At 47.8% G+C, this 13,743-nt stretch overlaps 1 protein-coding gene across 1 annotated transcript in view; it reads right to left on the bottom strand.

The window, feature by feature from the left end:
- PCNX2 (pecanex 2) overlaps positions 1–13,743 on the bottom strand; it is a 1,017,260-nt gene that overhangs the window by 93,602 nt on the left and 909,915 nt on the right. The window contains exon 28 of the mRNA XM_030194986.1: positions 8,440–8,543. Coding sequence (XP_030050846.1) covers positions 8,440–8,543 — 104 coding nt within the window. The remainder of the gene's footprint in view (positions 1–8,439; positions 8,544–13,743) is intronic.

Genomic DNA, 13,743 nt, shown 5'->3' with positions numbered 1-13,743 from the left:
GACACCCGTTTCAGCCCACGAAGAAGACATTGTCCTCATAGAGTGTGCTTTAAATGTTTCAGGTGCGACCGTCCTGAAAGCAGATAAAATGAGTTCCTTAAGCCAGCGGGCTATAGTGGCCTTAGACGCCGGAAACCCCCGTCGGGGACCTGCCAACAGAACAAATAAATTATCAGAATTCCTAAACTCATTTGACATCTGCAGATACTGCCACAGAGCCCTGCGGACATCCAAAAGGCGTAATTGCCCAAAGGAGTCTGGAAACTCCTCCTTACCAAAGGAAGGAAGAAAAATGGGCTGGTTCAGGAGAACAGCTGAAACCACCTTAGGCAGAAAGGAAGGCACCGTATGAACAGTTACCCCGGATTCCGAGAACTGCAGAAAAGGATCCTGACAGGAAAGAGCCTGAAGCTCAGACACTCTTCTTGCAGACGTCATTGCCACTAAAAAACTGTCTTGAGAGTCACATCCTTCTCAGAAGCCCGTTTAAGAGGCTCAAATGGAGATCGCTGGAGAGCCTTCAACATGAGCCACAGGATCCAAGCTGGACAGGGCGACCGCAAAGGAGGACGGAGACGAAGCGCCCCTCTGAGAAATCGGACAATATCCGGATGAGCAGCCAGGAACAAGCCGGAGACTTTCACCCGGAAACAGGCCAACGCTGCCATTTGAACTCGAAGGGAATTGTAGGCCAGACCCTTTTGTAGCCCGTCCTGCAAAAAGTCCAGCAAAAGCGAGACTGTCGCCAGAGTCGGCGAGATAGGCTTTGGAGTACACCATGCCTCAAAATTGCGCCAGATCCGAGCATAAGTCGCAGAGGTAGACCGCGTGCGAGCCTGCAAGAGCGTGGCAATAACCTTATTAGAATAGCCCTTGTCCCTCAATTGCGCCCTCTCAAGACCAAAGTGGCAAGGATCTTCCATAGTCACTGGACCCTAAACTAACAAGTTTAGAACCTGAGGCAAAGGAAGAGGCGCGTCCACCAGCATCCGCTGGAGATTATGTGTACCACGGACGCTTTGGCCAATCCGGGGCGATGAGAATCACCCATCCTCGGTGTAAGCAAATCCGAAGTAGCACTCACCCTATCAAGGGCCAAGGTTGAGCCAGGGCATCCAACCCCGCTGAGCGAGGATCTCTCCTTCTGCTGAAAAAAATGAGGGACTTTGGCGTTTATGCTTGACGCCATGAGGTTCAAGTAAGGAGTCCCCCATTTGGCACAAATCTGAAGAAAAACTTCTTCCGCCAGTTCCCATTCCACCGGATCGATTTGATGTCTGCTGAGGAAATCGGCTTGTATGTTGCTCTGACCGGCTATGTGAGCAGCAGACAGCAGATCTAGGTGGCGCTCGGCCCTGTCACAGATCTGAGACGCCTCCGCAGCCACGGCCCTGCACTGAGTGCCACCCTGATGATTGATGTAGGCCACTGCTGTCGTGTTGTCCGACAGAACTCGGACAGGAAGACCCTTCAGCGTACTGTGGAAGGCCAGAAGAGCCTGGAATATCGCTCTCAGTTCCAAGTGATTGATGGACCATCCCGCTTCCGTGGTGGACCACAGACCCTGAGCATAGTGTCCCCGGCAATGAGCTCCCCAGCCCGAAAGGCTGGCATCTGTTATCACCAGACACCAAAACGGAAGAGCCAGTGGCATTCCTGCCGCAGCATGCTGTCGGAAAGCCACCAATCCATACTGCGCCGGGCTGCAGGAAGCCATCTTAGTCTGCGTTAGTATTCCTGGGAAATCGGAGACCATTGCTGAAGCACAGCAAGCTGCAGCGGCCTCATGTGAGCTCTCGCCCAGGGAACCACCTTCATGGTGGCCGTAATCAATCCCAGGAGCTGAACAAAGTCCCAAGCTCGAGGGCGAGGCATCCGCAGGAGCAGGCAGACCTGATTCTGAAGCGTGAGCCGCCTGTTGTCGGGAAGAAAAACGAACCCCGAAGCCATGTTGAACCGGACCCCCAAATACTTGAGAGACTGAGAGGGGGTCAGGTGACTTTTGGGCATATTGACTACCCAGCCCAGAGTCTGAAGAACTGTAATAACTCTGGCTCTGGAAAGTCAGCTTTCGTCTGCTGAATCCGCTCTGATGAGCCAGTCATCGAGATAAGGGTGAACTCTGATACCCTCTCGCCTGAGAAAGGCAGCCACTACTACCATCACCTTGGAAAAAGCCTGAGGGGCAGTTGCCAGGCCGAAAGGCAAGGCGCGAAACTGGAAATGTTGGCTCAATACCGCAAACCGGAAAAACCGCTGATGCAGTGGCCAGATGGGAATATGCAAATACGCTTCCTTGAGGTCCAGAGACGTAAGAAACTCTCCTGGCTGTACCGCCGCAATGACAGAGTGCAGGGTTTCCATGCAGAAGTGTCACACTCCTAAGGCCTCGTTGACTCTATGTAAGTCGAGGATAGGTCTGAACGACCCGCCTTTTCGAGGCACCACAAAATAGATGGAGTAGCAACCGCAGCCACGTTCGGTGGGAGGAACCGGAACCACCGCTCCGAGCTTCAGCAACACCTGCAAGGTCTCGTTTACCGCCGCCCGCCTTGATGGCAGTGCCACATCAGGACTCCAAAAACGCGTCTCCCACCGGGGCAGTGAATTCTAGTCAGTAACCTTCTCTGATCAGGTCCATGACCCACTAATCCGAAGTAATCTTGGTCCACTCCTCGAGAAAGAGGGAGAGACGACCATTGCGGGAACCAATGAGTGGACTGGTGCCCCATCATAGCGGAGGACGCCCCTGAACTCCTAGGCATTGCCCGGACGCTGCAGCGCGTTTGTCCGAACAAAAGGAGTTCCTCTGCTGGAAACGGGTACGTTGACCAAACCCTGCAGTGCACCCTGGGCGATACCTGCGAGCTTCGTGAAAACGTGGCCTGGAAGAGGAGGGAAAGAAGGACTTTTGGAAGAAGGCCTCGGCCTATCCTCAGGCAACAGTTGGGACTTAGAGTCCCCTAGGTCCTTAACAATCTTCTCCAAATCCTCCCCAAATAAAAGAAGGCCCCGAAAGGGAAACCTCACCAGCCTTTGTTTAGAGGCCATGTCAGCTGCCCAATGCCGGAGCCAAAGAAGGCGGTGGGCAGCAACCGCCACCGACATCTGCTTAGCCGAAGCTCTGACCAGATCATAAAGGGCATCAGCCAAAAAAGAAAGTGCAGACTCCATACACGGGCTGACCTCAGCGAGGGAACCCGTTCCATCGGTGGGCTGCTCAACTGCCTGCTGCAACCAGGAAAGGCAAGCCTGGGCTGCATAGGAACTGCAAATAGCCGCCAGTAAGGAAAGGTCCGAGATATCAAAGGACCGCTTCAGCACGGATTCCAGCTGGGCTATTAAGAACTGGAGGCAACCCAGTCCGAAAGCCTTATGCATCAGTAGCACAAATTCAGGGGAGAAAAACTCACCCTGTACATCCGTCCCCACATTGGGGGAAGCGGAGGCAATAGCTCCTCTAGAAACCTCGAAATGAGGCGTCCCCCTGCACTCCAGTGGCGTAGCCAGACTGCCAATTTTGGGTGGGCCTGAACCCAAAGTGGGTGGGCACAAAATTTTCTCTCTACCCCCCCCCCCCCCCCAGCAAAATTTAGTCACACTCAGATGCATTTGTCACACAGGGTAAAGTGCTGCTTTTCAGTGCATCCGATTTCAGACAATTTATTTAATAGCCTAATCCTTTTCAGTGAGCTTTCAGAGGCCAAAACCTCCTGCCTCAGGTCAGTATAATGCTGTTACGGTATCCTCTCCTGACCTAAGGAAGGAAGTATTGGTCTCTGAAACTTTATTAACACCATATTACTTTATCCTAAATTAAAAATAAAATTATTTTCTTTACCTTTGTTGTATGGCCATTTACTTTTTCTCATTGTGTTGCTCCCAGTCTCTAGATTCTGCTTTCCTTCGTTTTTGCTTAACTCTTCTGCCAGGGTTTCCTGGCCATTTGTCATTTTTCTCTCCTTTTTCTTTGCTTTCTTCAATATTTTTCTGCCTCTCTCTGTGTCCAGATTTAATTCATTCTTACTATCTATTCTTTAATTTCCTTCATCTACTTATGGCTTTTCATCTTTTTCTCACCCTTGTTCTCCCCATGCCCCTCCCTCTTATTCTCCAATCTTTCACTACTCCCCCTTTCCATGCAGCAGCTCTCCTCTTTCTCTCCCCATCCTTCCAGTGTCTCCCCTCTCTCTCCCCATCCTTCCAATCTTTCTTTCTGCATCCTTCCATCGTGTCACCTCTTTCTCCCTACCCTTCCATCCAGCGTCTTCCCTCTTTCTCTCCCCATCCTTCTACCCATCTACCTTCTCTCCTGATCCTTCCATCTATTGTCTCTCTCCCTCCTTCTAACCAGTGTCTATCTCTCTACCCTTTTCTGTTCAGTGTCCCTTCTCTCTCCACATCCTTCCAGTCTCTCCCCTTTTTCTCTGCATCCTTTCATCCATCTCCCCTCTTTCTCTGCCATCCTTCCATCTGTTTTCCCTCTTTCTCTCCCCATCCTTCCATTTTCCCTCTTTCTCTGCCATCCTCCCATCTGTTTTCCCTCTTTCTCTCCCCATCCTCCGTTTTCCCTCTTTCTCTGCCATCCTCCCATCTGTTTTCCCTCTTTCTCTCCCCATCCTTCCATTTTCCCTCTTTCTCTGCCATCCTCCCATCTGTTTTCCCTCTTTCTCTCCCCATCCTCCGTTTTCCCTCTTTCTCTCCCCATCCTTCCATTTTCCCTTTTTCCATTTTTAAAAATGTTTTTAAAAAAACGCGGCACCGCAGGCAGCCTCGAAGCATTGGCTGCTGGCTCTGCAGGCTCCTCCCGTCTCTTACGTCACTGCCCCTGCTTCGCTCCAGGGGCAGTGACGTAAGAGACGGGCAGAGCCTGCAGAGCCAGCAGCCAATGCTTCAAGGCTGCCTGCGGTGCCGCGTTTTTTTAAAAAACATTTTTTCTCGTCGAGTCATCATTTGCGTTGGCGCTCAGCTCAGTCAGCTGAGCGCTTCTTTTTGTAGCGCCGGCCCTGCTGCTCATCAGGAAAAGCAGCAGTGGCCGGCAATTGGAGCTGGGGCTGGCGCGGGCCTGAAGGAAAAGTGGGTGGGCGGGCCAGAGCTGAAATTGGGTGGGCCTGGGCCCACCCAGGCCCACCCATAGCTACGCCCCTGCTGCACTCAGACCCCTCCACAACCGCGAGGGTCGAGTCACGCGGCGCCTCCAAGATGGCGCCCCTGCCACCTCTGTCGAGCGGGAAGACTCACCGCCCGCCATGCTCGTGCCAGCATTAGCATCTAGGCAGCATGAACTGCAAAGCCCCGCTGCTGATCTGCATTTTCCACAGTGGGAGCAGCGCTTAACCCCTTCAGCAGCCATAAAATACAGAAAACAAAATGGCACCTTACCCCGCACAGAGCACTGTCAGCGGGAACCTCCCCGGAAGAGCTGGGCACCACTCTCACCTCAGGAGACCGAGTCAAATAAGCTTCGGTCAAGCTGCACCGAACCAGGAGCTCTGGAGAAAATAAGCCTCTCTCATTTTTTTTTTTTTACTGTGAGGAAAGTTAGAGTCAGGCAGCAACAGAGGAACTCTGGGAGGAGGGGGAATGGGATAAGGCAGGGACAGGGAAAACCAAGTATGCCTTTAAAGTGGGCACCACCAGCCACAACACCCCCCTGCTCTACTGGCAAAGCACAGGAGCCACCCCAGGCAGAAATCCAGGAGCTGAAAAAGCGACGTCCACACCTGCTGGGAGATAGAGATATACTGAAGGCAGAGGGGGGCTGTGCGTCCAAGAACACCATGTGCTTTCAGTGTTCTCTATCTCCACCTGCTGGTAGGCAGATACAACCCATCAGTTAATGGATTCATCTGCTGTTGATGACAAGGAAACAATGATGTTTAAAATTGTGGTTAAATGCTCTTTTATGTGCAAGCAGATTTTAGATAGTATGTGGAGAGGGGAATTCACACATCCAAGTCAAGACTTGAGGAATTTCCATACCATTTTATGAGAGCCTCTGCAAAACCTAGGACACCTTGTAAAACAGGTACAGAACTATACTTCAGGGAGCAGAGACTTTAAAAAGCTGCATGTGGGGAAAACAAATGTAGGTATCTCCCTCTCCCCTATATAGACATGGGAGCAGCTTTCTAAAATTGCTGCTCCATCTGTAAAGGACCCTGATTCCAGAATCAGTGGCTCCCCTCAATGGCAGCCCTTTGGTACTGCAATGTTAGCCCCCCTTTATGCCAGGCCCCCTGGGATGGCATCCCCCCATGGCAAAGGCCCTCACATATGGGTAACTGCCCAATACATGGTACTCTCCCGTGAGACCTCAATAACCCTGAGGGTTAAAAGACCTACTTCCTGGACTAACTGGGAGACCCTGAGGTCTAGTGGAGCGGAAGTGATGCCCATTCTCTCATGTCTTGATAATCTGACCATCCAAAATGACCACCAAGGCCTGTAGTGATCTAAGATGAGTATTAACATCTATATATGGTCAGTAAGTGGGTATTTTTAGGATAAACGTGGATAAATACAGGAAAGTGTTTTTCTCTCTGTACATATATATATATATATATATATATATATATATATACATAGAGAGATAGAGAGATAAATATTGTCACGGTCGTGCCCAGGTTTCAGGCTCTCAGTCATCTCGCCCCCTGGTGGCCAGACCTGGTGGCTGCATTGGATTGTCTGTGTGCTGTTTCCCGTTCCAGACTTCAGCCCAGTCCAGTCCGGATCTTCCGGCCTGCCAGACTTGCTTGTCTTGTTTGAGCCTGCACAGCACCCGTAGCTGCCTTGTGATTGCTGCAGCTGAATCTCAGCTGCTGCGGGGCTTATTAGCCATTTGGAAACTCTCTACTTTGCCTTTGCATTGCCTAAGGCCCTGGTTTGTTGGTGCTTGTTGCACTTCTGCCTAGTCCAGTTTATAGTCTGTATTCTTGTCTGATTCTAGTTTAGTCTTTGTGTTGCCCAGTCTTGTTTCTTGTTTGTATGTCTTCGTCTAGTGCTTGGTTGCCTGTGTTTCTTGTTCAGTGGCTGCCTGGCACCTTTCAGTTCTGTCTCCTGTCTAGCAGTGTTTCATCCCTGTTTCAGTGGCTGCTTGCAGCTTTCAGTTCTGTCCCTTGTCTGTCTAAGAGTCCTAGTCTAGTATTCTGCCTAGCCTCCCTGTGTGCTCTAGTCCCTGTGTGTATCCTGCTGGTTTCCAGTTCCTGCCCTGTATGGTAAGTCCTGCTGACCACCTGCACCCAGGGGCTCAACTCCTGAGGAACGGTGGTCAAGTGCAGGTGAAGTCTAGCTGGCCCTGTCAGAGTTCTGCCTTATCCCTGTGTGGGGTGGTTTTGCCTGCCACTGCCGCTCCTCGGCAGTGTCCCAAGGGCTCACAATCCTAATTCCTGCTTTGGAAAACGTGACAGAATGCAAAGGCCATGAGCTCGGCATAATCACCCTACCTGCTGGGTCTCCGGCCTATGACTTTTTCCTTTGTTGGCACTCCGGGGTTCTGGCCAAGGGCAGCTCCTAGTTCCAGTTCGGATTCTGGTCTCGCCTCAGTTTCTGACCTTTATTGTGGGATAACGCTCCAGGATTACCGTGATAGACTTTGTTCTGACCCAGCCTTGAAAAATACTCCTGAAGCTGCTGCTGCTGAGAGGAAATGCCTCGGGGGGCTTGGTTTCCAGATAAACCCAGTTTCCGCCATTGATCCTAAGACCTTGCTCTTCCAGTACCGCAACCTACTTATCTCCGATCCAGGCTTGCGAGATACTCCGGAAGCTACCATTTAAAGAAGACGTCTGAGAAGTCCCGAGTTTTTGGCTCGCCTGCCGCCTTTTTGGAGGCACAGTTTAGCTTCTGTTCTGAGTCTCAGCTGAGACGCTGGGCCCAAGCCGAGTTTGAAGTCCAGCCAAGATGATGCTGAGTCCACTCCGAGTTTGAAGTCCAGCCAAGATGATGCTGAGTCCACTCAGAGTTTGAGTTCCAGCCAAGATGAGGCTGAGTCCACTCAGAGTTTGAGTTCCAGCCAAGATGAGGCTGAGTCCACTCTGAATTTCAGTTCCAGCCGAGATGCTGAGTCCGGATCGAGTTGCAGTTCCAGCCGAGATGCTGAGTCCGGATCGAGTTGCAGTTCTAGCCAAGATGCTGAGTCCGGATCGAGTTGTAGTTTCAGCCAGGAGGCTGAGTCCAAGCCGAGTTCTAGTTCCGGCCAAGATGTTGAGTCCAAGCCGCGTTCCAGTTCCAGCCATAGATGGCATTTACATACCGGTATTGCATTTTTGGTTCTGAAAACTATGGGTACTGTTATGAATTACCCTCATAGAGTGGGCTATTTTATAAAAACCTCTTTTCAGGAGTAAATTGTTGCTGCACCTGTGGAAATGGTTTTGAAAGTCAAGCTCTTTAAGAACTAAAGGTATGTTATTATTAGGAATATTCTAGCATTCTTACCTGATGGACATATTATGCGCAGCTGTTCCTAAAGCTCTTCTACCCAGTAAACAGAGTGCAAATGAGAGAGTTACAAAAGGAGAGTTCTCATCACATATTACAGGCTGCAAAGATTTGAGAAGACAGATAATTAGAACAATTTATATAACAGTCATTTGTTAACTAGCTAGCAGAACATGTAAAGCAGTGAAGAAATTATAATTTAGCCAAAGCTAAAATATTGTGACAAATAAATGCATACCATGTGCTAAACAGAATGGGGAATGCATGTTTATTTTTTATGCCCACCCTAGTCCTGCCCAGAACATGCCCAGTCCACGCTCCCTTGCCATATGCATATTTTAGAGTTTTAGACATGTTTATGCTGGCTTTGTAAAATTAGGGATTTAGACCTTTATGCAATACACATGTCTAAAACTCACTTCATGCACATTTAAAATTTGAATAGGTCTTCTAAAATAGGCACATAATTTTAATTGTGATGGAGTGAGTTATTGTTACCTCCACTCATCTTGAAGTATACTGTAACAAGTTGAATGTGTTTATGTATTGGTTATTTGATTTTTATTATTATTGTAAATTGTCTTGACATTGATTTTAAAGTTGGTATATCAAGTGATTAAACCTTAGCCCCCTCATTCGCTTAAAGTTAGGTACCAATTGCGCATGTAAGTTATAGAATACATGCAGTAACATGTGAGATTGTGACAGTTATGTGCATAAGTGCTATTTTGATGCTTAGCACAAGATTCTATATATAGCACCAAAAAATCAATGTGGAAAAAACTGCTATTCTATAAGCCACACTTAAAGTTAGGCATGGTTTATAGAATAGTGCTTATACCAGGGAACCTTGCCTAATTTTAGGCATGGTCATTTGCACTAACTGAAACATGGTACAAATGTATGCACCTACATTAGGTCCATCTAGCCTAGTATCCTGCATCCGAAAGTGGCCAATTCAGATAACAAGTACCTGGCAGAAACCCAGTTAGTAGCAACATTCCATGCTACCAATCCTGGAGCAACAAGTGACTTCCTCCATCTCAATAACAGACTATGGACTTTTCCTCCAGGAACTTGTCTGATCCTTTTTTAAAACTAGATACGCTGACCACTGTTACCACATTCTCCAGCAGTGAATTTCAGAGCTTAACTATTCTTTGAGTGAAAAAATATTTCCTCCTATTTAAAAAAAATATATATTTCCATGTAATTTCATTGAGTGTCTCTTAGTCTTTGTACTTTTTGAAAGAGTGAAAAATCGATTCACTTTTATCCGTTCTATACCACTCAGGATGTTATAAACTTCAATCATATTCCCCCTCAGCCATATCTTTTCCAGTGATACAGAGGCATTATAATATTCTTGGTCTCATTTTGCATCCCTTTCCTAATAATTCCAGCATCCTGTTCAGTGGTGTGCTGGTAAATTTTTAACAACAGGCTCTCTCCCCGGTCCACCACTGCGCCCCCCCCCCCCCGTCCACCTCTGCGCCCCCCAAAATTGCAGAGGGGGGGGGCAATGCATTACTCTCTCCAGGAAAAAAAAATTAAATGATCCCAGGTTCCAATCTAATTCATGTTTAATGTGGGATAAAATGCCATAAATAAGTAAATAAATATAAACTTTTAATGTTGAGCACCTGATTCTCAAAGGGAACATATTCCAAACACTATAATTAAAATAAAATGATTTTTTCTACCTTTGTTGTCTGGTGACTGTTTTTCTGATCATGCTGGCCCAGTATCCGATTCTGCTGCTATCTGTCCTCTTAACTCCGTTTCCAGGGCTTCCTTTCCATTTATTTCTTTACTTTCCTCCTTTCTTCTTCATTTCTGGTCCTCAGCTTCTGCCTATTTTCTTCATCCATGTGCAGTTTTTCTCCTCTCTTCCTTTTCCCTTATCTTATCTCCTTCCTCACTCTTCCCTCCCCTCCATCCATGTCCAGCATTTATTCTCTCTCCCCTCCTCTCCCCCTGCCCTCCATCCACGCATGGCCAGCAGTGACCCTCCTCTCCCCTGCCCTCCATCCACCCATGCCCAGCAGTGACCCTCCTTTCCCCTGTCCTCCATCCACCCATGCCCAGCAGTGACCCTCCTCTCCCCTGCCCTCCATGCACCCATGTCCAGCAGTGACCCTCCTCTGCTGGGCATGTGTGGATGGAGGACAGGGGAGAGGAGGGTCACTGCTGGGCATGTGTGGATGGAGGGCAGGGGAGTGACCCTCCTCTCCCCTGTCCTCCATCCACCCATGCCCAGCAGTGACCCTCCTCTCCCCTGCCCTCCATCCACCCATGCCCAGCAGTGACCCTCCTTTCCCCTGTCCTCCATCCACCCATGCCCAGCAGTGACCCTTCTCTCCCCTGCCCTCCATCCACCCATGTCCAGCAGCTCCCTTCTCTCCCCTGCCACCCCCTCCCGACTTGTTTCACAAATTCCCCTGCTTCCTCCCTCCCTCCCGATCCGGTCCCTCACCGACCCTACCTTGGCCATCAAATTCTTCGGGGCAGGCAGTGTTGCCTGCCCGCTGCCATCGCTGACTTTCCTCCACTGCCCGATCGCACTTCAAAATGGCCGCTGAGACTTACAGAAGTCTCGTGAGGCTGCCTCTGGAAGTCTTGGTGGCCATTTTTAAAGCGCAAACAGGCGGCGGAGGAAAGTCAGCGATAGCAGCGGGCAGGCAACACTGCCTTCCCCGAAGAATTCGATAGTCAAAGTAGGATCTGTGAGGGACCGGATCCAGAGGGCGGAGGGAGGGAGAGCCGGCTCGTCCTTTCCAACAACCGGCTCGCAAGTCCGGCCAAATTTTAACAACCGGATCTTGCGAGCCGGAGCGAGCCGGCTCCAGCACACCACTGATCCTGTTTGATATTTTGGCTACAGACACACACTGGGCAGAGAATTTCAGTAAATTGTCTACAATGACAACCCAGATCTTCTTCTTGAGTGCTGACTCCTAAGATGGACTCCAGCATCAGGTAACTACGATTCGGATTATTCTTCCCAATGTGCATCACTTTTCATTTGTCAACATTAAATTTCATCTGGCAATTGGATGCCCAATCTTCTAATTTCCTGAGGTCTTTCTATAATTTTTCACAATCTGATTTTGACAACTTTGAATAGTTTTGTGTCACCTGCAAATTTAATCACCTCACTCCTTGTTCTGATTTTCAGATTTATATAAATATGTTAAATAGCAATGGTCCCAGTACAGATCCCTGTGGCACTCCACTATTCACCCCCTCCCTTGAGAAAAATGGCCATTTAACCCTACCCTCTGTTTTATGTCCAATAACCAATTCTTAATCCAAAGGACATTGCCTCCTATCCCATGACTTTTTAATTTTCTCAGGAGTCTCTCATGAGGAACTTTATCAAAAGCTTTCTGAAAATCTAGATACACTACATCACCTTCATCCACGTTTATTCATGCCTTCAAAGAAAGAAGCAAACTGGTGAGGCAAAACTTCCCTTGGCTGAACCCTTGCTGACTCTGTCCCATTAAACCATGTTTATCTATCAGGCTCATTTTCGAAAGAGGACGTCCATCTTTCGATATAAATTGGAACATGGACGTCCATCTCCCAGAGACGTCCAAATTGGTATAAAGAAAACCCGATTTTGGACGTCTCCAACTGAAGTCCGTCGCAAGGATGTCCAAATTTCAAGGGGGCATTTATGTTAGTGCTCCCTGATGTAACATTTATCCAGTCAATATTGGTGTAATTGAAATCACCCGTTATTATAATGTTGCTCAATTTGCCAGCTTTCTTAATTTCTTCATCTGTCGGTTTGTTCTGTCCTGGTGGACGGTAATACAGCTCTACCAGTTCACTCCTTCCCTTCACACATGGAATTATATGTTTCATGCAGAATATTTATTTTGTTTGACTCAATTCTCTCTTTAACATATAGTTCAACCCCCCTTCAATTTGATCCACTATCATTGTGATATAATTTGTATCCCGATAACACAGTATCTCATTGATTGTCCTCCTTCTACCAAATCTCTGAAATACCTATTATATCTACCTCTTCATTTAGTGCTTTATACTCCAACTCTCCCATCTTATGTTTTAGGCTTCTAGCATTTGTATAGACACTTCAATAACAATGTGTGTTGATTTTAGGAATGCTCCTGTTATGCCCATGACCCTCCCATTTCCATGCCCCCTTTTTCAGATCACATGTAAATTTTAGGCGCAGATCCCGTGCCTAAATTTATGTGCATAAATGCCAATAAAATCTAATTAGTGCCAAAAATTGCTTGTAAAAAAGCCAATTATTGGCACTAATTAGCTTGTTATTCAATTAAATTGTGCATTTGCATGCATGCACAATTTTTGGTGACTTTTATTGCTAGTTCATAAATGTAAGGGGGCGGCAGGTCCCCCAGTTATGTGTGTAACTTACAGAATAATGTGAATTACACCCTATAGTGCCACATTAAGAAGTGTATTTACGCCTGCTATTGGCATGGCCTACGTGGGCATGCCTACATATAAATGTTCATTTAATATATTTTATGTAAAAATTTTATGATTTATGCTTTTTATTTTTTATGTATGTAATACTTGTAAACCGCTTAGTTATAAGCAGCTTATAAATAAATAAATCTAATCTAATCTAAATCTTGATGTGTAAATGCCGACTTCTGCTAATATTCTAATATGCTAACTTCATGGGTGTGACTAGTGTCTCTGCTGGGGTGAAAGCTAACAGCATTAGAGCAAGCAGTTTTAGAGAGAATCTACCCTTTTGGAGATAGAGTGCAGACAGCACTGTCCTCCTGATTTAGGCTTAGTCCCTCCCACCCTTCCCCTCTACCCACCCACCCCTAGAATGACATTTCTTAAATAGCCTCCCTAACAGCCCAAATTATCACTACTGACCTCATCCAATTACATCTATTTCTGAATCAATCTATTCTTTATCATAGTTTATCCCAGCTATTACTCATGATTCCATTAGAGCAAGTAACCTTAGTGCGTTCCTGATTCGTCACCTTCCCCCAGTAGCCCAGCGTACCAGATTCACCCATTCCAACATTCCAGCAATCCAATTCTGCTGACCATGGCCCCTGTGCACACTCTTCCTGATGCTGTCCCTTCCCAACCTACTTAGCCCAAAAACACTTTACACTGCTGCTACACTTCACTCTCCCCTTACCCTCATCACCTCACCTTCTCTCCTTCCCCCTTCCTTCTCCTTAGCCCTCAACCTTCAACATTTCCTTCCTGCTGTTGACCCATCTCCATTCCTCCTATGCACATCCCGCCTTCATCGCCCTACCTCCC

This window comes from Microcaecilia unicolor, chromosome 3, assembly GCF_901765095.1.
Source record: "Microcaecilia unicolor chromosome 3, aMicUni1.1, whole genome shotgun sequence".
Classification (NCBI taxonomy): domain Eukaryota; kingdom Metazoa; phylum Chordata; class Amphibia; order Gymnophiona; family Siphonopidae; genus Microcaecilia; species Microcaecilia unicolor.
The sequence above is the reverse complement of the archived record's forward strand: the minus strand, read 5'-3'. Positions and strand labels throughout refer to the sequence as shown.